Consider the following 27,799-nt stretch of genomic DNA (forward strand, 5'->3'; position numbering starts at 1 on the left):
CCAGGCAATCTGGTTTCCTCCCACATCCCAAAAACATGCATTCATTGGAGACTCTAAATTGCCCCTAGGTATGATTGTGGGTGTCTGTCTGTCTCCATGTGCCCTCCGATTGGCTGGCGACCAGTTCAGGGTGTACCCCGCCTCCTTCCCGAAGACGACTGGGATGAAAAGTTTTCATAGTACAAATTCCAGCCTAATTTTTACATTAACAAGATCACTGTTTCTTGATTATGTAATATTCCCTCTACAGACCCCAAACACTAAACCCATAAATTTAATGTGTGTATGCATATAAATATTCTAATTTTTTGAGACATACCTGCGTTACCGTAATTCCCGGCCTACAGAGCGCACCTGGTTACAAGCCTCACCGAGTACATTTGTAAAGGAAATACCATTTGGTACATACATACATGTAAAAGTGCCCACATTGAAACCCACATTGAAACACGAGATATTTACAAAGAAAGATGGTACACAGAAAGAGTTTAACGGTAGTGCTAATGCTAACGCAGCGCTAGTGCTAATGCTAACAGGGCCGGTTAAAATAAAACGTACCGGTAAGTAGTGCTGAAATCCACCAGTAACACAGCAGCAACACTCTAGCACAGCGCTAACGCCAGCGCAGTGCTAACAAGGCTGGTAAAAGTCACTTCCTCGGCACATATATTCCACCGGTCACATTCTCACCTTTTCCGCTCGAGTTGAAAAAAAATGCACAAATTAGCTGCATCACTGGATAAACCTCAGGGTTGAAAGCGTGTGAAAAAAGTCACGGCTTGTAGGCCGGAAATTGCGGTAATTTAATTAAATTAGCTAACATCAGTACTTTGTATTGGTGATCAATGCTGTTGTAGTACGTTTGTTAGTTCTGCTTTGCAATCGACACTGCACTTTATCTACGTTTTGAAGCGTGGAATGATCACAAACTTTGAACATGAGCTGTCTTTTTTTTTACACTCTTTCCTTCTGGTTTTGCGCTACCGCCGCACTTTATTCCTCTCTATACGGTGCAGTGCATCCGTCCGCAGTATACCCTGTGTGAAAAAAATGATTACTGCTTATCTAATTATAGTGATTTAATCTTCTATTCAGTAGATTCATCATCGGCTTCTGTGCATTTAGAGTAATGAGACATTGTTCAATATTTGCTATTATTTGAATTATTTTGAGTGTGGGAGTGCTGAAGTGGGAAAAAAAAAAGGTTGATGAAATATTGTACATCGTCCTACCACCGTGACCTCCCACCTCTTCGTATTTGCTCAAACACAAATCGTCAATTCTATCGCCAAAGTTTGTTCCCTTGCCTGATTTTTTTCGTCTCCAGTTCCGCGCAGCCCTCGACAGGATGTGCGCGCTTTACAAAAATGGATGTAGGTCATGCAAGAATTGAACTACAATTAAAATGTAACGAAATGCGTTAAATAAATCAAAAACACCGCTGCATTTGTTTGACTCGGTTCCACTGAGGGTCACTGACCCCCGGCAAGGAGGCTGCCGGACGACGATGATGCGAGTTAGGCGTAACCATGGCAACCCAGGCGCACGTAGAAGTTTTATCAAGACAGGAATAACAATCCGTGAAAAGACTTAATCTCGCCTGCAAAAAGAACAACCCCGGGAGATGATATGCAGCGGCGCTATACCGCTTCCCTCATCTTAAGGAAATATTGTGTCAGTCAGATGTGATACTTGCAAATAGTTTTCACTTCCAATTCTAGAATTGGAGGTGGGAGGGCGAGGGGGACTCGTGGAGTTAACTTGGGATATACGCAATGAAACAATGGATGTGAACATACGTGAGAGGTTTTGTGTGTGTGCGTGTGTGTGTGCGTCAAGGTTCGTTAAATTCACCGTGTCTCTCATCCCTGCAGGAGTCGGAAGATTCAGATCCGGAACATTCCCCCTCATCTACAGTGGGAAGTGAGTTACGTGTGCGTTTGTGTGCGTGTCCAAACAGCGTGAAGTAGTCCATTAAGTTCAGAGTTTTGCCCAATTCAGGCTCTTGACTCACTTTTTTGAATGTTCTTTAGCTGCTTTAGTTTAGTCAGTTTTTCTCGTATACGCTCACACCAAATTTGCCATTACGAAATATAGATTTAACAACATTGTGGTAAATGTAACACATAATGGCTACTGTTTCAAAACAATGAGGTCCATCAGAGACAGCTTAATTTTTCCGTAATGTGAGTTGCAGACAGAGGCTTAACAAGTATGCTTTTACTCTTCATAATTACGTGCTAATGTAAAAGATATAAATCAGGGGCATCAAATCTTTGTGCTCAAGGACCAGATTTTATCTTTAAAACATACTGTACATGTGCGCCAAACCATTTGTAAATGTGGTAAAGGGGGAAAAAAATTCAAATGTGTAAAATACATCGTTTCGATAGTAAAATGATAATTCATTCTTCTTTTTAAATCCTATTATTTGTAATTAATTTAATTATAATTATTGAATCAATAATTTGATCGTGTATATTAAATTTTTTTATGTAAAATTGTTTTTTTAACTGGTATTCTAAATGGCATTGTTTCCAATAAGTCAATTGGCAAATTACTTCACTACATAAATAAATAAAACAAATAATAAATGAATAAATGGAGTTTGCAGGCACGGTGGCTCAGCTGGTAAAGTGTTTGCCTCACAGTTTTGAGGTCCCGGGTTGCATCCTGGACCCGCCTGTGTGGAGTTTGCATGTTCTCCCCGTGCCTGCGTGGGTTTTCTCCAGGCACTCCGGTTTCCTCCCACTTCCCGAAAACATGCGACATTAATTGGACACTCTAAATTGCCCCTAGGTGTGATTGAGAGTGCTATTGTTGTCTGTCTCCATGTGCCCTGCGATTGGCTGGCGACCAGTTCAGGGTGTACCCGCCTCATACCCGTTGACAGCCGGGATAGGCTCCAGCACTCCCCGCGACCCTCGTGAGGATAAGCGGCCAAGAAAATGGATGGATGGATAAATAGAGTTTTGTGGAAAACTGAATTAATACACCAAATTATTCTATAAATTACAGGACCCTTAATGTGTATAAATTCTCATTGGGCAAATGTAAAGGATGTTGACTTTGTCTGGTGAAAAGTACCCACTTTGAGTGGCATTAAAACCGACAAGTTGTGCCACGACGGCAGAATCAGACCCGCACAGCAAGGCGGGACCTAAACAGCAATACAAGCCACGGCGCAGCAGAACAATACATACTGACTGATGAATTTAAATGAACAAGTTTACTGCTTAGTGCTATTACTACTACGATATTACAATTCAACATTTCCGTGTGAATTTTCCAGTATGTCCGTGTACTGTATTGTTTTCTACATCCTCACTCAATTTACTGACGCTGTCATCTCTCCGCTAGGATTTCGACGGCCTGCTAGCTCGATATGGGACTGTAGAAAATGTAGAACAAGGTACCGACTCTTCTTCGTTCTGTTATTTCAGCCTATTTTTGTTATCGGTGTGAGGCAACAGTTTTCCAGTTAAAGCTAATCAACATGTTGCACGAGACCATACGTGAATTGATTGACAAATGGCAACAAAGCAGCGCAACACATTTGTTGAACTGTTAGAATGAGAACAGTGTCACGTATTATCGCAATGTCATAGTGGGGCATTATTTACTTTGTGACGATATCTTACGACATCCACATCTAATGTCTGCTTCCTCTCTTTGACAGTCAACACTGACACAGAAACAGCAGTGGTGAATGTTACATACGCAACCAAGGAGGAAGCTAAAGAGTGAGTACGGCAAACATTTTAATGTCAAATCTTCTGAAATTAAAAAAAAGTTTTCACATCTTAGCTGATTTCTTTCAAAACACAAGCAAGTGTGTGCTTATTGTGTGCGGTGGACCACATCTCTACCCGACATCGGTAGTTCCCTCCCAAACCAGATGTCACAGGCAACTTGCGGATTGGCTGTTGTCCTGTTTCATGTCGCATTACAGCGCACATCAGAATTAGCAATAAAAAATATCGAAAAGGTGGCACGGCGGATCAGCTGGTGAAGCGTTGGCATCATAGTTCTGAGGACCCGGGTTCGATCCCGGCCCCGCCTGTGTGGGGTTTGTGTGTTTTCCCCGTGCCTGCGTGGGTTTTCTCCGGGCACTCCGGTTTCCTCCCACATCCCAAGAACACGAACCATTAATTGGACACTCTAAATTGCCCCGAGGTGTAATTGTGAGTGCGGCTGTTTGTCTTGTGATCCTCGTGAGGATAAGCGGCAAAGAAAATGGATGCATGGATGAAATATTGCAAACCTCCTGGTGACCCAAATTGGTTTGCTATTGCATCTGCTAAACCAGTATACACTTGGCAATTAATCCATCCAGTTTCTCAGTTGCTTATCCTCACAAGGGTAACGGGGAGTGCTGGAGCCTAGCCTAGCCGAGCTGTCAACGGGCAGGAGGCGGGGGTACACCCTGAACTGGTTGTCAGCCATTCGCAGTGCAATTAGCTATTAATGTACCCCAAAATTAAATGACATTCACACCATCTATAAAAAAAGTTGCAAAGTCAAAACAAATACGAAAAGACAGTATGTAAAATGTTCTGCGTGCAGTTGTAAGCAATAAGGGACTGAAAAATATTGTATTTCCATTATGTATATTTTTAAATAAAATATATAAGATATAACTTATACAAATGCAGTGATAGCTTGGTTCTTGACCACAATCCATTCCAGAAAACGGTCCGAAAAGTGATTTGTTCGAAAACCCAATCGATGTTTCCCATTACAATGAATGGAAAAGGAAATAATGCGTTCCAAGCTTTTCGTTCAAAAAGAGAAGCAAAAAAATCTCGAAATTTTCGTTCGAAAACTGATTTGTTCGAAAACATGTGTACCCTAGTTAAATATACGTACATAGATGCAAGTGATTTTTATTTTCATGCGGGTTAATATTAATATTTTCTGTTGGTCTACCTTTCAGAGCCATTGAGAAGTTGACAGGGCAGCAGTGCGACGACTTCTCCTTCAGGGTGTCGTACATCATGGACTTGGATGCCGCTCCGCCCGTCCAGGCCGCCCGAGGTCGACGCGGCGGCCGGTTGTCCCGGGACCAGGAAACACCCCAGCCCGGCCCCTCCGGAGGCTTCGGCGCCCCGCGGCCCCGCCAGCAACAGGAATTTCCTCTGCGCATGCTCGTTCCCACTCAGTTTGTGGGCGCCATCATCGGCAAGGAGGGCCTCACCATCAAGAACGTCACCAAGCAGACGCAGTCGAAGTAAGCAACCGAGCTCGAAAGATACTCACTGAGACCAATGAGTGAACAGCTCTGATCTCGGGAAGTGATTCCATCGCAACCCGAGTGACGTTACTCATTCGTGGCCAGTGAGAGAGCGTCTGAATTTTATCCAATTTCACTTAACAGGTCTGAAAATACTTCAACAGAGTGTATTTTTCTTCCTCAATCTATGCCAGCAACGTATAGTGACAGCCAGAACAAGTCATTGCTCTTCCACGAGACACCACAAAGTACATAATACGAGTATCCACTTTTTGTGAGGTCACTGATGGTGTTGTGGTACACACACCTGACTTTGGTCTGGACACTGTGGGATCGAGTCAAGCTCGGCGATGGTGTCGATGTGTGCCCTGTGGCTAACTGGTGACCAGTTCGGGGTGCCTTTCGCCCAATGATAGCGAGGATGGGCTCTGGCACTCCCGTGAGCCTTGTCAGGATAAGCGGCGTGTGTGTATCAGACATTGACTTGCTAAAATGTAGCATTCTTTATGGCTAGTGTCTTTGGGTGCAAGTTAGATTAGATCGATCATTCACTTACACAAATATCCATCCATCCATCCATTATCTTTGCCACTTATCCTCATGAGGGTCGCGGGCAGTGCTGGAGCCTATCCAAGCTGTCAACGGATAGGAGGCGGGGTACACGCTGAACTGGTTGGCAGCCAATCGCAGGGCACATAGAGACATTCACACTCACACCTAGGGGCAATTTAGAGTGTCCAATTAATGTTGCATGTTTTTGGGATGTGGGAGGAAACCCACGCAGGCACGGGGAGAACATGCAAGGTCCACACAGGTGGGGGCGGGATCGAACCCCGGTCCCTAGAACTGTGAGGCCAACGCTTTGCCAGCTGATCCACCGTGCCGCCACTTACACAAATATCATATATATAAATATATATAGTTGTTTTTGAGTTTGAATGCTCCCCCTGTGCCTGCGTGGGTTTCCTCCGGGCACTCCCGTTTCCTCCCGCATCCCAAAAACATGCAACATTAATTGCACACTCTAAATTGCCCCTAGGTGTGATTGTGAGTGTGATTGGTTGTTTTTCTCAGTGTGCCCTGTGATTGGCTGGCACCCAGTTCAGGGTGTACCCTGCCTCCTGCCCGTAGACAGCTAGGATCGGCTCCGGCACTCCCCGCGACCCTCGTGAGGATAAGCGGCAAAGAAAATGGACAGACAGATAGTTGTTTTCCTATCATTACTAGGTTCTACTTGCTTCCATCATTGAAATATCTGAATGTTGCTGAATCCTTTTCTCACTTTCAGAGTGGACATCCATCGGAAGGAAAACGCCGGCGCGGCCGAGAAGCCGATCACCATCCACTCATCCCCGGAGGGCTGCTCTTCAGCGTGCCGCATGATCCTGGACATTATGCAGAAGGAGGCCAACGAGACCAAGACGTGAGTTCACGTTCACATCACGTCGCCTCGGGAGATTAGCCATAAACTTTGGCGGCCTATAATCTTATCCTTTAACCTGCCGGTACACCTTTTAATCTCAGCGTGCGTTCTCTCCGCTTCGGACCACGAACGCAGCAAACACACAACACGCACGTGACGGAGGCTTAGCGTTAGAGAAAGATGAATGACATATCTAATTTGCTTTGACAGTTTTAACAGCACCTATATGTGCTCCGCTGTCACCTCTCAGCGTCGACGCTCGGCGCTTGTTTACTACCGTGTGCGTTCCAATTAAAATGTAAACGCGCCGGTCTTCTTCATCAGTCATGCTTTGTTCTTTTCTGAGAATAATGACGTTGTTTATTACTCATTTAAGACTTCTGACACATTTGTTTAGCCCGTTGCGAGGTTGAAAGCAGATGTTTTCGAGGAAGCTCCTCTGTAAGAAATGTGATCATTAAAACGTTGCTTAATTAGTAGCTAGATGTCATGCAGACTGAATTTGAGGCTTGCTTTGCATTTTCGCAGGCCAAAATCAGACGGCAATCATAACATGAAAACTGGAATTTTGATTTAACCCTCTCTGGACCAAATAAAATTTTGCAGAGAGAAAAATCTGATACTTTCAGGAAATGATACTCTGGACTTAAAATTTTTGATTATATTAAACCTGTTGCAAATTTGAAACCCCGGGTTAATATAAAAAAAAAAGCCATGGTCCGTATTTAAATTAAATATAGGATTTACAAGGTGGCACGGTGTTTCAGCTGGTAAAGCCTTGGCCTCACACTTCTGAGTACCTGGGTTCAATCCCAGCCCTCCCTGTGTGGAGTTTGCATGTTTTTTCTGGGAACTTCAGTTTCCTCCCGCATCCGAAAAACAGGCAACATCAATTGGACACTCTAAATTCTCCCAAGGTGTGATTTTGAGTGCAGCTGTTTGTCTCCATGTGCCCTGGGATTGGCTGGCGACCAGTTCAGGGTGTGTCCTGCCTCCTGACCGTTGACAGCTGGGATAGGCTCCAGTACTCCCGCGACCCTCGTGAAGATAAGCAGCAAAGAAAATGGATGGATGAAAACAATGTAATGCATAATAATACAGAAACACTACATTTTGGGTGACTAAAAAAAAAACAATGCTTTAGCTTAAAGTTAAATAAAAAAAAAAAATGAAGTAAAATTTCAATTAAATTACAAAATACAATAATAAATGTAAAATTAAAAACTAAATTCAAAATAACAATATCAAAAGAGAAAATTGAAATTAAAATGAAGACTACAAATAAAATAATCATACACTTGTCAGTTTCAACTTTGAGACTATGAACATGTGAGACAATGTTAGTGCGAGCTACGTGTGGCTAGGAGCACAGCTACATGTAAGTTGTGGTCTCCGTGGTAAGTAAAATGCAAGCTAGAGAGTTTACTTAATTGACTGAAGCTAACGAAGACATTAAACTTGGAGCTAACGTTTGTACAGGTGTGGAATTTAGTGTCATGTGGCTTCTCGCCTGTTGTTCAGTGGCCATACTCATGCTAACTAGCGTAAACAGTACTTTCTGAGGTTAGTTACTGATGTGCTAATGCTAAGGTAGTCAATGTTTTAGTCCTTGTGGTTAAAAATATTAGTGCTACTTATTGTATGGCTTAGTAGAAGCGTAAATTACTCGTCTAATATTTGACTTATTATGTATGACCCTTTTACATCATTTGTATACATTTTTAGAACCGCTACTCACTTGTCACAATATTTGATTGAATACCTGATTTGAGATTGTTTGTAATATATCTTTTTTAAAATAGTTGTGGTGTGCAAAACATTAGAAAGCCGTGTTTTGCATGATGCAGTGCAGTTCTACTCCACTACAAACAGCAGAATGTACATTAAACAACACGTTAAATTGCCTGACGAAGCATCCAGTGCGTGAAGTGTTGTGATTAATTTAATTTTGCATTTATAGCATACATATAAACACAGAATAAGTACGACAACGTCATTATATGTGGAAAGAAGCTGTAAAAGCAAACTGAAAAATCACATTGTACATGCTAAATACACAAAAAAAGCACAACTATTTCATCGTCTTCATAACACAACAGTCCTGACACACTAATCACCTCCACGCAATTGTTGGTGTAACGTGTACTATGTGTGTGTGTGTGTGCGCTTGTGTTTGTGTTGTGCAGGCCAGAGGAGATCCCCCTAAAACTCCTGGCCCACAACAGCCTGGTGGGCCGCCTCATTGGCAAGGAGGGCCGCAACTTGAAGAAGATCGAGGAGGAGACAGGGACCAAAATAACCATCTCCTCGTAAGTCGCCTCCTCTCGTCTCCTCATCCCGCCTCTCCAGAAAAGGTTGGGGTGTTTCTATGGCGATATTTACCCTAAAAGAGCAAAAAAAACTGAGACGAATATCCCAAAAAATTAAAGCAAATTGAACATGTGCAACCCCAAAGCCATTCCAACCCAGAACTTTTCGACTAAGAGAGAAATGTGCACCTGTGCAACGATATCTCTTCACACATCTTGTTACACTTTTCTGTGTAATTCCCAGGTTAGCGATAACCATTTGACAAATAACGCCTCACTCTAACTCAGTATTTAGCAAGGGTATGAATAATTTTAGTGTATGTTCTAATTCCACATGGTGGTTCAGACTTAATGAACATGCGCTAATAAACGTGCTTATTTTATCAGCAGAAATGTTTATGCCCGTTTTGAAAGGCCCCATACTTCATTAACTCCTGAGCAAGATACTCTAGAATCCAATTAAAACCCACCACAACCCCCTTTGTGATAAGCAAAATATGGCTCCTTTTCTTTGTTTGCAGCGCTTTGACATATCCTTGTGTGTGTGTGCAACGGTCTAGGTTACAAGACTTAACTATTTACAACCCAGAAAGGACCATCACAGTGAAGGGAATCTTGGAAGCGCTTTGTAAAGCAGAGGCGGAGATCATGAAGAAACTGCGGGAGGCCTACGAGAACGACGTCGCTGCTATTAATGTGAGTGTGTGTCAAATCATCATCTCTGTGTGTATATATGTTACATATTACCGTAATTCCCAGCCTGCAGCGCGCACCTGGTTACAAACCACACCGAGTACATTTGTAAAGGAAATACCATTTGGTACATGCATACGCCACAGCTGTGTAAAAGCCGCAAGTGCCCACATTAAAACATGAGATATTTACAAAGAAAGACGGTACACAAAAAGAATTTAACGCTAGTGTGGCGCTAATGCTAGTGCTAACGCTAGCGCTGCACCAACACAAACAGGGCCGGTTAAAATAAAACTTATGTAAATATCACTGAGACACACCAGTAACACTGCAGCAACACGCTAGCTAACTCTAGCGCAGCGCTAACACGGCCAGTAAAAGTCACTCCCTCGGCACATATATTCCACCGGTCTCATTCTTAACTTTTCCGCTCGAGTGCCCCCTTGCGCCCGTTGGAAAAAATGCACAAATTGCTTGCATCACTGCGTAAACCGCAGGGTTGAAAGCGTGTGAAAAAAGTCGCGGCTTGTAGAGCGGAAATTACGGTACATGACAGACAGTTTACGCTTGGTAATTAGCAATGACTAGTAAACAGAGCGTCACGTGATCGCTTCACAGTCGTGTGGCTCATCCGCGGAGCCTCCGACCTTCTCCCCGCTACTTGTAAATCGTCCTCGTAACGCAGCGCTTTTTCCCAGCAACTGTCTCACCCCCCCCCCCCCCCCCACCCACCCATCACATCATCAATCGGCGCTGGCTGCGGCCCCGAGCGGGTCAATAACAGTTGCTTGTTTACCACTTTGACACACATCCCCACATGCTAATTTTACTCCCAAGTACTGATGACCAAAATTAAAAAAAAATAATCATTCAGGGAGTGTAGATGTCCGCGAAACCCTACAAATACCAGAACAAAAGAAGAAGAAGAATGTATGTAGAATGTAAGATTGTTCAGGAGCTTTTTGAAAACATTTAAGGAACTCGTTTGCACATGGGTGGAAGAATACGTAAGCACTTTTTTTTATTACCATTACTAGTCTTGTGCGACATTTATATTATATTTATATATGGCCTGTAAGATTTTTTTATGCAGATATTTGTTAGAATTCTGACTTACTCATTGTGTATTGCACTCACTGAAATTCATACTTCATATCTTGCGTTCCCGCCTCCTTGTGTGGAGTTTGTATGTTCATCCATGTAAAATTATGAATTCATTTTTGAATGGTTCAACATAATTCTTTTGATTTTGACGATGCTGACTTCCTCGGTCACTTCCTTGGCGGTAGTGATCATACGGTTGTGGTCAGTGTCGGCCTTCCTGCTGCTCGTTGAGTGACTGCCTGTCTCCACTAAACTCTGTGCGCCACCTTGTGCGAGTGTGGTGATATTACACACTGCTGTAAGCGACGCCCCAGCATACGTGCCTTTCCCGACTACCTACAGAAGTTAATTATGTTGTTAACGGATCATTAACACAAGGAGACACACACTCAAATAAAATGAGAAAATGTGCACACTTTAACGATGTAGTAGAACAGTGGTGTCAGGATGACATAAAGAGTGTCTGCCAAGTAAAAAACGTCCATACAGCTTGAACATGTTGGATGTACGGAAACTTCCTGACAATGTATAGCAGCTCTGCTCTTTGCTCAAGCAGACTTTTTATCCATCCATCCATTTTTTTTATCACTTGTCCTGACAAGGGTCGCAGATATGCTGTAGCCTCTAAAAGGTTAACTTTGGGGGACAAGCAGGGTGTCACGGACCTCTGGTGCGGGGCTGCACCCAAATGCAGGACTCCAAGACGAGGACATGATGTTAGGCATAATTTTATTCAAGCTGAGGTGGCACAGAAACAGCCGCAAGCGGTGACAGGTGTCACCGGCCAGGGCAGTGGCTACGCCCCTCTTGGACGTGGTCCAGCTTGGCTCATGACAGCAGGGTACAGTATGCCCTGAAGTAGTTGCCACTAATTGCAAGACAAATATATACAAACAACCACTGAGACTCACATTCACACGTATAGAAACTTTGCTTTTGTTTCTTCTCATTACATTACTATATGAGATCTGAATTGATGATTCATAAAATTTTCCATGAAATTTTCAAATTAATCCAATCCCGAGCTGTTCAGACAACAAGTTTTTTTTTTAGACTTACGAGGGTCTACTTCCTTAATGCTGCCATAAATGTTTGATGGGATCCAATGTTATTCATCAATATTTACACCCTAAACTGTAATTAATTACTTTAAGCCACTTAAACTTCCTGGAACTATTTTTTTTCAATCAGATACTTTATGTTCAGAGTTGCAGATCCAATCTAACCCAAAGCTTCATACTTCTCCAAAGTAATGCCCCACCAGCCGGGTCTTCTTTTGACCCCAGTATGACCCCAGAGCTACATAGATTTTGACATTTCCCATAACCCAAAAAACACAATCAAAAGTTACTTGTTCCTTGGTCGCTGTTTAAATACTCCCTTCATCCATTTTCTTTGCCGCTTATCCTCACGAGGGTCGCAGGGTGTGCTGGAGCCTATCCCAGCTGTGAACAGGCAGTAGGCGGGGTACACCCTGAACTGATTGCCAGCCGATCGCAGGGCACAGAGAGACAAACACTTACAATCACAGATAGGGGCAATTTTGTCCAATTAATGTTGCATGTTTTTGGGATGTGGGAGGAAACCGGAGTGCCTGGAGAAAACCCACGCAAGAACATGCAAACTCTACACAGGCGGGGCCGGGATCGAACCCGCACCTCAGAACTGTGAGAACTTCTGCTAACTCCAATCTATGTGGCTGTGTCGTCTTGTCCCAGCAACAGGCCAACCTTATCCCCGGCCTGAACCTCAACGCTCTGGGCATCTTCTCCTCTGGTCTGCCGGTGCTGCCGCCAGCCGCTGGACCTCGCAGTTCGGTCCCCCCTGTGGCACAAGGAGGATACAACCCATTCTTAGTAAGTCTCTTTCTCCTGATCCACACAAGCATAAAAGCTGTGAAGTTTTGGGGTGCTTGAGATCAGAGCTGAGGAACCTCCAATGATTTGATCTGACCCACCTTACAATGCTATGACAAACAAAATCTGCCATGAACAAGATTTGCAACCCCATACCCGATCTGGAGAAAGGTGGGAAGTATGCCAGAAAAATATACAGTCCGGAATGTCTTCGGGGTGGAACCGTCATCACACATAAGACCTTTGATCAACCTCCAGAACGCTGGAGCCAATTTATTGCAGTTTTCTGTTTTATGGCGAGTCGGCAAACTTAGTCGTCACGCTCTGCCAACACACGGTGATAAAAACATGTCGTCATCGATCTAGTGCATGTGGTTCGAATTTGGTAGCAAACGATTTTGATTTGAAAGCACAAATATTCACGGACATAAGCAAAAAAAATAAAAAATAGCCGCTTCAAAGCAAATTGCAAACTTCCGCAGTTTTCATGAGTGGGGACCGTTGGTCACTAGTTTTGCTGTGGTTTGAAGCTTTCAGACCGAAAAAAATCACTTTTCAGGGTGAATCTGCGGATGCTGAAGTTGGGAGTATGTTTGGCTTGACTGTGTTGGGTCCACATTAATATTATCCATTTTCCAAAATGCTTATCCACACAAGGGTCGGGGAGTGCCCGAGCCTATGCCAGCAAACTTCGGGAGATAGGCAGACGACGCCCTGAACTGGTCGCCAGTCAATCGGAGGGCACATATCGACACCATCGCTGAGTGGGATTTGAACCCATGCTGCCGTCAAGCAACAAGGGAAATTTCTTCCTTGACAATCGTGCCATGTCATTTGTGTTTCAATTTTTTTTTAAAAAAATCATACCGTGGTATGTGACCCGTCCAAAAATGGAACACCAGGGTTCAAAATGTTTCCGTTGCAACGAGTTGGTATGCAATGGTCAGTCTGCAGTTGTGCAGGTGCGAGTCTCGAACTGTAATTTGTTGTCGTTTGTCCCGTTCAGTTGCATTTGCGTCTAGCTAGCGTAACGTCTAGTACAGCCTCTAGCTGCTGATTGTATCTTCTGGCTCATATAGCAATAAAGTTTGCTGGCCAACCTCGTGCACCAGACATCCCTGACACGCTACTTAAAAGGAGCTCTTCCCCAAAAGTTGTGGGACACAGTTTGAATCCCTCCCCTCGTCGCACCCCCACCTCAAAACTCTCCGGAGATGAGTCAGTGTGCGCGTAAAACAAAAGTCTGCGCTCACTGCCGCCATTCCGAGCCGAGCAGCGTGAGACCGAACGAGCCGGAACGTAGCGGCGGGCTTCACGGAGCATGATTCACGACGACTTCATGCCTGGGAAAAAAAAAAAAAACCCCCCCCCCCCCCCCCAGTTCCGGAGCCTGTGTGAGTGTGTCTGGGAACGCGTGCGTACGTGCACCACCCTGATTCGCCTGCTTGTCACTTCACTTGCAGAGTCACTCTTCACATCTCAGTGGCCTGTACGGGGTTCCTCCAGCGAGTGCCGTCCCCCACCAGCACTCAGTATGTCCTCCAAAAAGCTGCACCACACTGACTGTTGCCATGGCGACACCCAGCCACAACACAAGTGTTCTGCGCCGGGCTGAGATCTGTTTCGAAGATGTATTTCCTCATATTGTTGCCGGGGACATTTATTTAAATTATTGCGCAGGGTACCAAGCATCTATCCGGGGAAACAGAGAGGCCAAATTCTTTTTTATTCTAATAATGTAACATCATTTTATGTATTTTTCTCACTCATAAATATGGAGGCTCGGTTAAAATATGAATTCCTATATTATATGCGTTGTAATAAACTTCCCCAATAAACTTTATCTTAACAGATGATTAAGAAACCAACCAAAATAATATTTTATGTATTTTAGCAACAGTGAGTTTGGTTGAAATGCATTCTAATACTGTACATCTATCCATTTTCTGAGCCGCTGATCCTCACAAGTGTCATTGAGCATGGACAATAAATGTGTTATGCATTTGACCCTTGTGAGGATGAGCGGCTAAGAAAATGGATGGTTGGAAAAAGCAGTATGTTTTTTTAATAATCAAACACACTTATTTTTCTATATTAGAAGCAGATCTTAGTATGTTGCAGTACATTTCTCCACCACAACAATAAGCATGCTGTTGAACTCTATTCTATATCCATTCAATCAAAATGTGACAATTGAATCTTCATAACGGGCGTGCAGCTGTACCTATATTGTGTCCCACGAGCGGAGATATTCGGATGTCTCGAAAGCAAAGCTCTAGAGAGCATATCTCCTTTTTGCTGTGAAGCAAACACGTCAGCGCCAATACTTTTGCGCGGGAGGAACGCTCATTAAATCCTTGACTCCGCGTTGAGCAAAATAGCGTACACGGGAGCTAAATCCAAAACAGCCGCTCGCCATCGCAGCGTCGCCACCGCCACCAGAACACCGCAACTATGTCTGGATTGAGAGTTCCAGCCCAGAGTTGAGCTCGGGCTCATTAAATCCACTCAACGTGCCGCAAGTACACAAACACACGAGGGCAGGCTGCAAAAACGCTCAACTCCGACCCGAGTCTTGTTTGCTGGGCGTCGAGTCAAAACATACAGGAGCGTTACACTTGATAGACATCTCAACTTCATTTAAAATGTATATTTTCAAAAAGTATATATTTTTTTTAATGACTCAAATATTCAAACCTTATCTTAAACAGAATGTATCATGGTGCTACAAGACATGTACAATATACTTTTTGTTATTGTTACATTATAACCTTGGTGGATTGGCTGGAAGAAATCACATAGTTCGCCGGCCGTACAGTGAAGTAATCCACTTCGATTATGTGTGAAACTCCAAAAAGGGATTTCAATATTGGACATTTCTTCCCCTGAAAGCTCTTTTCACATGATTTTTGTCTCCTAATGGAAAGTCTGACAGGAACCTTTTATAGTTTTTAGCTCTCTTGCCTCCAGACTCAGTCCATGTGATGTTAAGGTCATGCTCTGTCGTCTTTTCTTGTCTGCTTCTAAATTACAATTTGAAGTGAAAAAAAAAAAGAGTTCAATTAAAAAGAAAAAGGTTTTGGTTCTTGTGCGCGTGTATAAAAGGGTCTTTGTTTCCGCCGACAGGCTCCAGAACAGGAGGTTGTCTACCTCTTTATTCCAACTCAGGCAGTGGGAGCTCTCATCGGCAAAAAAGGCCAGCACATCAAGCAGCTCGCCCACTTTGCAGGCGCCTCAATCAAGGTGCGGAAAAGAAGAGGCCTTGGCGTTCGGATGTTTAAATTAAGTGCACACTCGAACTTCTCCTCCGATTTGTTTACAGATTGCGCCAGCTGACAGCCCCGACGTCACCGAGAGGATGGTGATCATTACCGGGACGCCAGAGGCTCAATTTAAGGTGAAAACGCAACTGTTGTGTTGTCAGTGAAAATGACAATTGGGTCTCACTCACAATTATATTCATACATTTATTCATATGAGAATATCTCGAGAAAACTAAACGTTAACTATTGTTCATAAGGGGCGGCAGGGTGGCTAAGATAGAAAGCGTTAGCCTCACAGTTCTGACGTCCCGGGTTCAATCCCAGACCTGCCTGTGTGGAGTTTGCATGTTCTCCCTGTGCCTGCGTGGGTTTTCTCCAGGCACTCTGGTTTCCTCCCACGTCCCAAAAATATGCAACAATAATTGGACACTTCAAATTGCCCCTAGGTGTGATTGTGAGTGTGACTGTTGTTTGTCTCTATGTGCACTGCGATTGGCTGGCAACCAGTTCAGGGTGTACCCCGCCTCCGGCCCGTTGACACCTGGGATAGGCTCCAGCACTCCCCGCGACCCTTGTGAGGATAAGCGGCTCAGAAAATGGAAGGATGGATATTGTTCATAAGATTTTTTTTTGACGGTTTCAAGACTGTGTGAACAGGTCATAGTTTACATGTTTGCTGTCCAGGGGAAACCCTTTATGTCCAAATATAATTTTTAAAAAATGTAATTGTCTGAAAGCTAAACCAAAGAGAATGAACCGCAAAGATATACCCAGGTAATGGAAGTGGAGGAATGAACATGAATATAATTTAATGGTATTTGTGAAGAATGAGGGGTGAGAAGTAAATTCCGTAATTTCCGGCCTATAAGCCGTGACTTTTTTCACACGCTTTCACCTCTTGCGGTTTATGCGGTGATGCGGCTAATTTGTTTTTTCTCACGGCCGCAAGGGGGCACTCGAGCGGAAAAGGTAAGAGTGAGACCGGTGGAATATATGTGCCGAGGAAGTGACTTTTACTGGTCCGGCCCTGTTCGTGCTGCGCTAGCGTGTTACTGCCGCATCTCAGTGATTTTAACCGGCCCTCTTCGCGTGGCAATAGCGTTAGCGTTAGTGCGGCGCTAGGGTTAACATTAGCGCAGCGGCGCTAGCGTTAAACTATCTTTCTTGTGGAATCGGTTCAAGAAGTAGTATTTCAACAGCAAGAACTTTACCAAGGAACAAGGAACTTTTGGTTATGATGATTTTGATGACTTTCTTTCTCTGTAAATATCTCCTGTTTCAATTTGGTTTCAATGTGGGCACTTGCGGCTTTTACAAAGCTGCGGCGTCTGTATGTACCAAATGGTATTTCCTTTACAAATGTACTGGGTGAGGCTTATAACCAGGTGGGCTCTGTAGGCGGGGAATTATGGTAAATATAATTTTACTGCATTTAAAGAAACAATGCAAAACACAAACACCAGTCATTTCAGTTCTGTTGCTCAACCTGGTCTCTGTGAAATTGTCAAATGTCCCCTTTGTCCTCCCCCAGTCTCTCCTTACCTCACACCCAACTCTGTGTTCCAGGCCCAGGGTCGGATATTTGGGAAGCTGAAAGAGGAGAACTTCTTCTCTGGGAAGGAGGAAGTCAAACTGGAGACCCACATAAAGGTTCCTTCTACTGCAGCCGGACGGGTCATCGGGAAAGGCGGGAAGACGGTGAGTTCACTGGCGCATTTTTTCATCTGTCCCCAAATATTCTATACTGTGTGTGTCCCGACTCGGGTGCCGGGCGAGCTGCGGCCTTTCCCAGTTGGCTTTGGGGTGAGAGGCACCTTTTTTTTGTGGCGTACTGACTGTGCGCTTGACTCCAGGTGAACGAGCTTCAGAACCTTACGAGCGCAGAGGTCATCGTACCGCGGGACCAAACTCCAGATGAGAACGACGAAGTGTTTGTGAAGATCAGTGGCCATTTCTTCGCCAGTCAGGTACACCAGCACAAACTATCAACTTCATTCCTTCCAATGGTCGGTCAACGTTCATAGAACTGTTTGGTTTTGACACAATTTGAGTTTTTTGAAAGATTATCTCCGTGACAACAAACAGATTACCCGAAGGGAAGATGCACTTTTGAGGCATTGGCATAGCTAGCGAGCTGTACATTGCAATTCCGCCAGTTAACTGCTCATGCGAAAAATTTAATTTCACCTTAAACATCAGCTTTACAGATGCCATGTCTGCTCTGAGGTTGTTGTGTTGTCTGCCACAACACAAATGCATTTGTATTATAATTTGCGTTTTACCCAAAAACGGCTAGCAATGGGATAGCTTGCTAGCTGCACGTTGCAATTCCGCCAGTTAACCACTCATGCGAACTAGGTGTTCAAGTTCTTGTATAGTGGGGGAGGGGCAACTTCAAAGTGCATCACACTGCTGTGTTTTAGCCACGCCCCAAAATGTCAGGGAAACTAAAATGACGAAAACAGTTTGTTAAATCTCCACAATTGGATACCACAGTATATAGTTCTGAGTGTTTGCGCAGTTACATTTGGAAAATGTACGGGTGTGGTCAGTCATGCCCGCAGATATAAAGTTACGGGTGTGTGTTCTGTTTGTAATTATGAGTGTACCCTTTTAAGAGCGTAGGGGGGGGCGGTGTCAGGTAAACCAGGAAGTTGAAGTAGGCTGAGCAGCAGCTCGTTAGAGATCGTGTGTTTCCGTGTTTAAAAATAAAAGATGTCAGGCTGTGGTTCACTGCGGTGAATCGGTTTTCATGTGCGATGAGAGTGTGCGACAAGTGCGCAATTGCAGAGTGGCGCAGCTTCGAGGAAACATTGGTCAAGACTACTCAAAATAAGCGACGTCTTTCAATATCTATGTATTTCTGTTCACAACAAATTTTACGCGCGTGATTTTTCATGCTCGACTGTGCAGATTTGCGAGTTTCATCTCCGTACTGTATCAGTACATAGTGTACGGCTATATTAGGATTGGCCTGACCCCGAACGCGTTGCACTTTTAAACAGACTGCACAGAGGAAGATCCGGGAGATCATTCAGCAGGTCAAACAGCAGGAACACAAACACCAGCGAGGCGCCGCCAGTTCACCACAACACTCCAAGTGACCAGCGGCCAATGAAGGTAACCCTCCCCAAAACGGACAAAGACCTCTAGTCAGACAACGGCCGCGGCCCGAGAGGGAACGCGCAGGGCAGACCAGCAGCGGCGGGATCAAAAAAATAACCAAAGAACTTTCATCGAGGAGGGGAAGCGAGTGAGAGCCAAAGGCGGTGAGCGTCGTTCACGTGCGCTGCCAGCCCTGCGACAGCACACGCAGCAGGATACTGATATCGCAAGAACAACAACAAAAGGCGGAGAAGCGTCGTCTTCACACGGTAAAACAGGAACTAGCACGTCACCCTGCGTATTTGTTCTCTTTAGTTGGATTAACGTACTGTAGGCCTAACACGGATAAAGCGACTGTATTAACGACACAATTAAAACAAGATGGAGATGAACTATCCTTAGCAGTATTAACACAGGGTAGACGACTTTATTGACATTTACAAGAGCGACCACATTGAGCAGTTCCCCAACTTTGGAAAAAGAAAAAAAAATCTAAAAGTACAAGCCCTATTTGGAAATATGGTGATTTTTTTTTTTTTTTTTTTTTTTTAAAGAAGCCTCTGCGCGAACGTTTGTGAGTGTGTGCGTGTGCCAATGCTTCTCATCAATCTTTTTTTTTTCCTCCCGCCCTTTTCATCCTCATCAGTCAAATACTGTATGTTATTTGGGGAGGATCAAGAATATTTGAACGTGTGAGATCCCCACCTCGCCTGTTATGTACAGTACATAAATGCATTTCCATAAATTAAAATATGGTAGTAAACTTTCTGTAGATGGATTGAAAAAGTGAAACTCGTACATTGGACAGATTGATTTCATAGGAAAATGCTTTTCTGAAGGCAGATCCCGAACGGATTCATTTAGAGCTCGTGCATGTGACGTCACCATTTTCACGGCGCCATATTGCAGGTCAAAAAGCTGCTCGACATTGTGGGCGACATTGAACCGGAGCAGAATATTGACAATACCCAACACCTGTTGTGCTGTTGGTTGTCACAACAGACGAGACAGATATTCAAAGAGATCATTCTATGGAACACCAGCTGAAAAGACCAGAAAATATTGATTGATTTCGGCAATTAAACGTGATGGATACTGCCTAAACAAAATGCACACATGCCTGTGTAGCAATCACTTCATTTCAGGTAGGAATTATTCTTCTCAATCTCAAATTACCAAAAAGTATTTGTAATGCCAAGTTGGCTCATTTGAGAATAATACATATTTAAAAAAAAATCGCATGTCGCAAAGGTTGACGGAGGTTAAGTGGGGCCACAATCGCTTCCATGTACGTTCCGTGGAAACGACTCCGTCCTCTTTTTTTTTTTTCATTCATAGTTAATAAATGTGAGTTTGCGTAAAACCAGGGGTCATTTATTTAAATATTCGTATTTGTATTGAATACTAGCTGAAAAGATTGATGGATCCCGGCAAAGGTTAACGTGTCGCCGAACACGCTTCCGCATTCACGAGCCGTCAACCATCGTCTTTTTTTCAATCATAGTTAATGAATGCGAGTTTGTGTAAAACCAGGGGTCGTTTATTTGAATATTGGTGTGGCGACCCCTAACGGGACAAGCCAAAATGAAAAAAAGAAAGTATTGAATATTAGGTGAAAAGATCGATGGATTCTAGCAAATGTTAACGTGTTCGCCGAACACGCTTCCGCGCTCACAAGCCGTCAAAACCATCACTATGTGGGATTTATTCCTGATTGAGAACAAATCCAGCAACAAAGTATTCGTACGCGTCCAGACTAATGTACGCTTTCAAACTTTTCTGTGTAAATCTCGACGACTGACTCACCTGATCCGTGTGTATATCCAGTTGTCTGAAACAAGCGGAAGTGAATTAACAGTCCAATTTCTTATCGGTGAAAACATCGATTTCAGCATTAAATACGGGTCCTCTTCGCCGAGTTTATCTCATTTTTCCACGTACCGTCGTTCATTTTCACCTTCTAAATGTCTGACGGTGTCAGACAAGACTCTGGGACATATTTCTGTGTCGTCTCCAACCGACTTATCATTGACCAATGCTTAGCTTGACTGGCAATATGGCGAGGTAAACAAAAGTCATGTGATTTTATGACGTAGGTGCACGAGCTCTGTATTAAAAATAATTGTGATCATTTGATTCTATTTTCTTGGGATGGTAATTCTGGAGTTTTTGCTAGCTTTCAGCGATAATCATGAAAAATCAAAAATAAAAGCAGGCTATATTTCACTCTTTGTGTAGTGAATCTATATAGTATACCGTGCGGTACGTTTCACTTTTTCAATTTAACTACCGAACTGAAGCTTTCCACAATATTCTAATTTATTGAGATGCATATGTATGCGCAACAGTTTGATAACGACAACTTTCGTGGTCCTAATGATAGACCAAAAAAATGGACTAATATTAAGTCCCACTAGTCAGTAGAACCTTTTCATGTGATGTCACTTCCGCTACCCAATTTCTTACGTCGTAAGACATAAATAAATGATTAGCAATCGAGCTAGCGATCGGCTACTTTTCCTTGATTAACTCTCTGGAAAATAAAAGTAATGTTCACATTGAATTTTCAAAATTCTTTATTAATTGATTATCATTTCACAACATCTGCGTTTTCCACCGTGACGTGTATGCACTCACAGCTGACAACGAGGCGCTCTAAAGCAGCCACGCTAGCCTTGCAGCCCCCCGGTCCACACGCCGGCTTGCTTTCCGTTGTTCGAAATGTAAATGTCATAATACGTGAGCAAATGCAGCACACGAGCGAACGCGACGCTAAATCTAGGGAGCGGCGTGACATCACAGCAAAATGTTTCTGGGTATTTGAATGTGCGCACACTCGGCCTTAAGGGTGTTGTTGTGTGAGGATGACTGTGTAGTTTTTTTTTTTTTTGCATGGAGGCAAATGTGAAGGCAGGGGCGGCGCACGTGTGCCCCCCTCAATGGCACAACGTTAGCGGGCTGGTTTTAACCCTCTCAGGGGTCTGGGAAGCTTTGTTTAAAAAAAAAAAAAAAAGAAGAAAAAAAGGGTGGAGCGTGACAGCTGTGAATGTATCAAACGCAGCCTTTTGATTTTTTTTTTTCCACTTTAAATCTTAAACAAAGATAACAAAGCAGCCCTCGCCTTGTCCAGCAGGCCAGACATTGATTGTCACTCTTGAGTTTTATGTCCGATGCTGGCCATGCGGGTCCCTCAAAAGCCTTATTTTATCACTCTACATCGCAAAGGTTATTGCCACACCTTCCTCCATGTGTGCGTGTGTCTGTGCGCGTGTGTAAATATATATATATTAAAAAAAAGAGTAATATTTATGAATCTATTTTTTCCTATTTTGTGATGAGAGCTATTGATATGAAACAAAAGAAAAGTCCTGTTCTTTTTTTTTTTTTTTTTTGGGCCCTCAGTGGGACACTGCCATATTGTTTTGAAGGGAAGTGTTTATTTTCTTGAAAATGAATATAAGGAGAAAAAGCTGAAAAAAAATATGGGAGAACAGTTAAAAAAAAAAATGAACCACCGCAGGATGTAAACAGCGCGCATGTCAGTATTGTGATCTACCTCAGGCTTCAGGGTACCTCAGTCCAATCTTTCATTTCCCCTCAATCCCCCCCCAACCCACATTTTGTATGCCTTGTTAACTGATCATTTTGATCCCTTTTCTTTTTTTTAATGAATTTACAAAACGAGCAAAAAAAAAAAAACAACAAAAAAAACGCAAGAAAAAACCCGACGAGCCATCTCCTGTCACGCGTAGTCATTGTCGTGTGACTTCTTTGCTGACGCGTGAGTTCCAAAATGGTTTGCGTAAGAAGATAATTGTGGAACGGGGGTCCGATCGGCGATGTCGTGTACTGATTACATCGATAACATCGTTGCTGGAAAATGAAAAAAAAAAAAAAGATGGGGGAAGAAAACAAATGCAAATCCGACGACAGAAACTTTAACCAACTGTACCTCCTAAGAATAAAACAAAAAGTTGAGGAAATTCGTGTTGGGTTGATTATACGAGCCATCCACCTTCGTGGACCATCGGAAAGCCCGGTCTAATTCCACTTTAACTGATACCACGTTTCTAAGGAATCCGCATTTGTGGGATGAGCAGCGCAACTGGATCTACTCGTTCTCGATGGCGCTTGTCCTCCCTCATTCGGGTTGTTGATGATGTTGATGTTGAGCTAAACTTGCCACCATTTCTCCTGTTCAAAACGTGTATAAATAACCAAATGCGGGGGCAATTATGAGATATGATCATGTGATTATGAGGGTTTACCACAGAGAACATGAGAGATAGAGACCACACAAAAAAAGTCTGTCTCATGCTTACTAAATTCCCAAATAGCAGCCAAAATACCGTAATTTCCGGCCTATAGAGGGCAGATTATAAACCTCACCCAGTACATTTGCAAAGGAAATACTATTTGGTACATACGTAGGCCCTGCAACTGTGTAAAAGCCCCAAGTGCCCACAATGAAACACAAGATATTTATAAAGTAAAGAAAGATGGTACACAGTAAGAGTTTTCAAAGTTTTAATACCTTAGGTTATCTTAACATAGCAACAACACAGTAGCACGAACAGGGTTGGTAAAAAAACAAAAACATACCGGTAAAAAAAAAAAACAGCTACGGCAGATACACAGAAGCAACGCGCAAGCGTGGCGCTAACAGGGCCGGTTAAAAAAAACATACTGGTAAAAATCACTCAGACACGGCACTAACACAGCAGCAACACGCTAGCGCAGCAGTAACACTAGCGCGGCGCTAACAGGGCCGGTAAAAAAAAAAACATACCTAATTCGCTGAGCTGCAGCAGTAACACAGCAGCAACACGCTACCACAGCACTAACAGGGCCGGTTAAAAAAAAAAAACATACCTAAATCACTGAGACGCAGCAGTAACACAGCAGCAACACGCTAGCGTGGTGCTAGCGTAGCACTAACGCTACCGAGTTGCTAACGCCAGCGTGGCGCTAACAGGGCCGGTTAAAGAAAAACATACCATTAAAAATCACTGAGACACGGCAGCTACACAGCAGCAACATGCTAGCACAGCGCTAACAGAGCTGGTTAAAAAAAACATACCTGTAAAAGTCACTTCCTCTGCACTTATATTCCACCGGTCTCACTCTTACCTTTTCTGCTCGAGTGCCCAATTGTGGCCGTTAGGGAAAAAAAAACACAAATTAGTTGCATCACCGCATAAACTGCAGGGTTCAAAGCGTGTGAAAAAAGTCGCGTTTTATGGGCCGGAAATTACGGTAATACCAAATGCAGTTGTCGGTATTTCTGTATCATAATAGTACCTTACACCATTCAAACTGTTACTGTTGCACTGTATCCTTCGTTTCCTCGTCTTGAAGAAAAACTATTGACTTACCTAAAGGGAGCTGATTTAACGTGGTGCAGTGTTTGAAGTGTCCCGCTAAGTCTTAAATGAAGCTAAAACGTGTATTTTGGGAATGTGGGAGGAGCTGAGAGGGGAGCCCACAAGCTGAGAAGTGTGAGACAGCGCTGCTGACTTCCTCAACCCCTTAAACCCCGTCCAGGTTTAATATAATCGAAAATTTTAAGTCCAGAGTATCATTTTATGAAAGGATCAGATTTTCTCTCGACAAAATTTTATTTGGTTCAGAGAGGGTTAAAAGGGAATTAAACGGGCTTTCCAACGACACTAGCGGCATTATTGCAACCGATAAATAATAGACCCGACCCAATTTTCCCAATTTTTTCTTTTTTTTTTTCCCCCCTCCAAGGAGGGGGGAAAAAAAATTGACCTGTGAAAAGGAATTTTGTAACACACCAACTGTGTAATTCTCCGTTGGGGATTTTCATTTTATTATTATTTTTTTTAAAAGACGAAAAGAAACACAGAGCTGCAAAAATACACTGACTCTTGAAAACAAAAAAAAAATGTGTAGAATGTAGAACTTTTAGCTGGTGACACTAGTGGACGTGAGATGACGGAAGCGTAAAAACGTGTACAAAACGCATCTCGCGCAAAAGGCATATCCTGTTTCCTGTTGTGACCCGGGCGTCACCGCCGTTTTGCCCTCATCCGTTTTTTGTTTTTGTTTTTAATTTTGTGCTGTGTTTATTTGAGAATTACCTCTCAGAATCAAAGGCTGACCTATCTTGACCTTTCTTTCTTTCTTTCTTTCCTTTTTTTTTTTTTTTTAACCCCGATGATGTCGGAGTCCCGGTGAACACACGCATAGTAACAGTAACCTCACACGCAAAAGCCCGAGGCCGCTCCTCGGAGCCAGCCTCCCTGCCTCCTTCTCCCCCATCTTAGCTGCTGAGCGCGGCACCCCCGGCCCCTCACCCGAGGGTGCTCCGCTATCTGCGAGTTGACCTTTTACTTGACGGTCTGTTTTTTTTTTGTTTTGTTTTTTCTGCCATCCGCTCTTTGGGACGCTTTTAAGCGCAGCGTTGGTTCCCTCTCCGAGGTCCGACCTTGTTGCGAGGCGACGCGCTTCCTTTAGCGAGGATTTGCGGTGTTTTCTAAGGTTTTTGGGGGGTGTTGCTAGATTTTAATATTCAGTACCTGAAAACAACACTTAACACACATCACTGAGGATGTACTATTAGCGATGTTTTAGTCATATCACAACAGTGGTTGGATAGATGTTGTTTCCTTGTTTTTTTTTGTCTTCTGTCAATCCGGTTTTCTCGTCACCGACACTGTTTTGGATGATTCTTAGCTTTAAGTTTCATTTCGGTTTAGACTGCTGCCGACACTCAGCAGCGCCGCCGTGGGTTCAGACCGCGCGAGTCGACGTTGGAGTCGCAAAACGGCAAAGGGCACTCCGTTGAACGCGGACCTCCGCCATGGTCGAAACAGTAATTCGCGTCATTATTAAGACCCCCCGCACCCTAAAAAAAAACATTATTATAGACTTCTGCAAAGAATTATCGTCTTCCTAAATTCAAAGGAGTGTTCTTGCCACACTGAAGAGAGAAAATGATAATAAAAGAATACAAAAATAACTTATGTAAAAGGAGAATTAAGGCCAAACTAAAAATAAAAAAAAGATGACTAGATGACTTACTAAATTACAAAATAAAGTTGTAATTTTACAAGTCGTAATACTAAATAAATATAAGTTGTAATACGCGATTGAAGGCGATTTATGGTCATACAAGAAAAGAGATTAAAGCAATTGAATTATGAGGATCAGCTGGATGTTATGTGACAAAATCCTATTAATTTTATGTGAATTTTAAGACAATGAGAATAATATTGTAATTTTAGGAGAAAACAATTTAAAATGCTACAAAAAGAAAGATATTTCATGACAATTAGGGGCATAGTCAATAGACAAACCACTGCTGTTAAAGTAGTATAACAAGAAGGCCGTTATTTTCCTTACGGTTCCCCTCGGAGGGGCGTTATGACTATGAAACCATAAAAATCTTGAACCGCCTCATCAAATTTACATATGAAACTTATGAACTCGTTTTGGAATCAGAAATCGAGAGTAATGGGTTTTTCAACTGTTGACACACTGTGGCGACCCCTAACGGGACAAGCCGAAAGAAAGTTGTTTTTTTTTTGTTCGGTAACATACCTCAAAATAAATATCTCAACATTATCATTTATGATATGACGATTTGAAATTTTGGTACAGATTTGAACCAAAAAAAAATCATGAAAGTTGATACATATGATTTGCCCTCGCGGGCCACATAAAATCATGCAGCGGGCTGGATCTGCCCCCGGGGCCCTTGGGTTTGACACCCGTGTCGTATCATAATGCGGAGAAAAAAATTGAATAAAGAAAAAACAACTTTCACAAGACACGAAAAAAAAATAAGAATTGAGGCTGCAAAAGAAGTACTTTGGAGCAGACTGAAGAGAAAAAAGCAATACAATAATAGCAATTAAATTGAAATAGTTCAATAATATATATATATAGTGTTTGTAGACCAAAATGTCATAATATACATAATAAAAAAAAACAATTATGAGCTCAACGTTTGATTACAAGAATTAACAGAAATTTACTGTCAAACTAAACACTAAATAAAGACAATGAGCTTTGATGTATTTCCTCATAACTTTGCTTTTAGGAAAGTCAAATGCAAACGCACAATGCAAAATGCCATAGGTGGGCTAACTAAGTCAACATCAATGTCACGGTAGTTATAAATCTTCACAAATCACAAAATGAATTAAACTCATAACAACTCATAAGCGAGGATACAAACGCATTACGATTCTTTTGCTATATAATTATCGATTTTTCTCTTCAGTGTGGCCTTAATAGTGGTTGGTGTCCATTTTTTTTTTTTTTTTTTTGTATGTGCGTATAAACCCAGTGACTGACAAAGACAGCATTATTTTTGTTGGCGGAGGTAATGAAGAAACAAAAGGCGATTGACAAGAGGGTCCAGGTGTGTAAGAATAGAACATTCGGACACGGTAGCGCGAAGGGCATTGGACGAGTACAAGCGCAGCGGTATTTTCGTTCAACGACGTTTGGATGCCAGACGCCACGTAGAGCACTAAACTTCTACTCGCGGTTTTACACATAGTGTGTGTACGCGTATTTGTGCGTGTTGGACAAGCGAAACCCCTCCAACGTCCCAGGGTCTCAAAACACGTCACGAGGTCGCGGGCGACGTGCGCCGGACTGACGCGGGATCCGCGTTTTGACACTGTGGCGCCGGCCGGATCCGTGCCTTTCCGGTCCCCGAGCATACTGTTGTTTGACTTGTGAGTGAACTGTATTGCTGAGCAAACCTGGATCTGAGCAATAAAACACCATTTGAAAGTTGATCCTTTGCTCTTCTTTTTAAAAATAATATTAATAAC

The 27,799-nt window shown here is 43.1% G+C and overlaps 1 protein-coding gene across 7 annotated transcripts in view; it reads left to right on the top strand.

Annotated features, from left to right (window-relative positions):
• igf2bp2a (insulin-like growth factor 2 mRNA binding protein 2a) overlaps positions 1 to 27,316 on the top strand; it is a 75,500-nt gene extending 48,184 nt beyond the window's left edge. For 4 of the 7 annotated variants that reach the window (XM_061841743.1, XM_061841736.1, XM_061841737.1 and 1 more), the window contains 14 exons: positions 1,875 to 1,923; positions 3,361 to 3,412; positions 3,680 to 3,743; positions 4,937 to 5,230; positions 6,522 to 6,656; positions 8,843 to 8,965; positions 9,526 to 9,661; positions 12,481 to 12,618; positions 14,082 to 14,150; positions 15,745 to 15,861; positions 15,941 to 16,015; positions 17,448 to 17,579; positions 17,735 to 17,848; positions 18,887 to 27,316. In XM_061841743.1, the coding sequence (XP_061697727.1) occupies positions 1,875 to 1,923; positions 3,361 to 3,412; positions 3,680 to 3,743; positions 4,937 to 5,230; positions 6,522 to 6,656; positions 8,843 to 8,965; positions 9,526 to 9,661; positions 12,481 to 12,618; positions 14,082 to 14,150; positions 15,745 to 15,861; positions 15,941 to 16,015; positions 17,448 to 17,579; positions 17,735 to 17,848; positions 18,887 to 18,985 (1,597 nt within the window). In that variant the 3' untranslated portion in view covers positions 18,986 to 27,316. The remainder of the gene's footprint in view (positions 1 to 1,874; positions 1,924 to 3,360; positions 3,413 to 3,679; positions 3,744 to 4,936; positions 5,231 to 6,521; positions 6,657 to 8,842; positions 8,966 to 9,525; positions 9,662 to 12,480; positions 12,619 to 14,081; positions 14,151 to 15,744; positions 15,862 to 15,940; positions 16,016 to 17,447; positions 17,580 to 17,734; positions 17,849 to 18,886) is intronic. The other 3 variants (XM_061841738.1, XM_061841740.1, XM_061841742.1) reach the window with 3 other exon arrangements.
• The last annotated feature ends 483 nt before the right edge of the window (positions 27,317 to 27,799 follow it).

The sequence above is a fragment of the Syngnathoides biaculeatus genome, chromosome 14 (assembly GCF_019802595.1).
Source record: "Syngnathoides biaculeatus isolate LvHL_M chromosome 14, ASM1980259v1, whole genome shotgun sequence".
NCBI classification, from domain to species: Eukaryota; Metazoa; Chordata; class Actinopteri; order Syngnathiformes; family Syngnathidae; genus Syngnathoides; species Syngnathoides biaculeatus.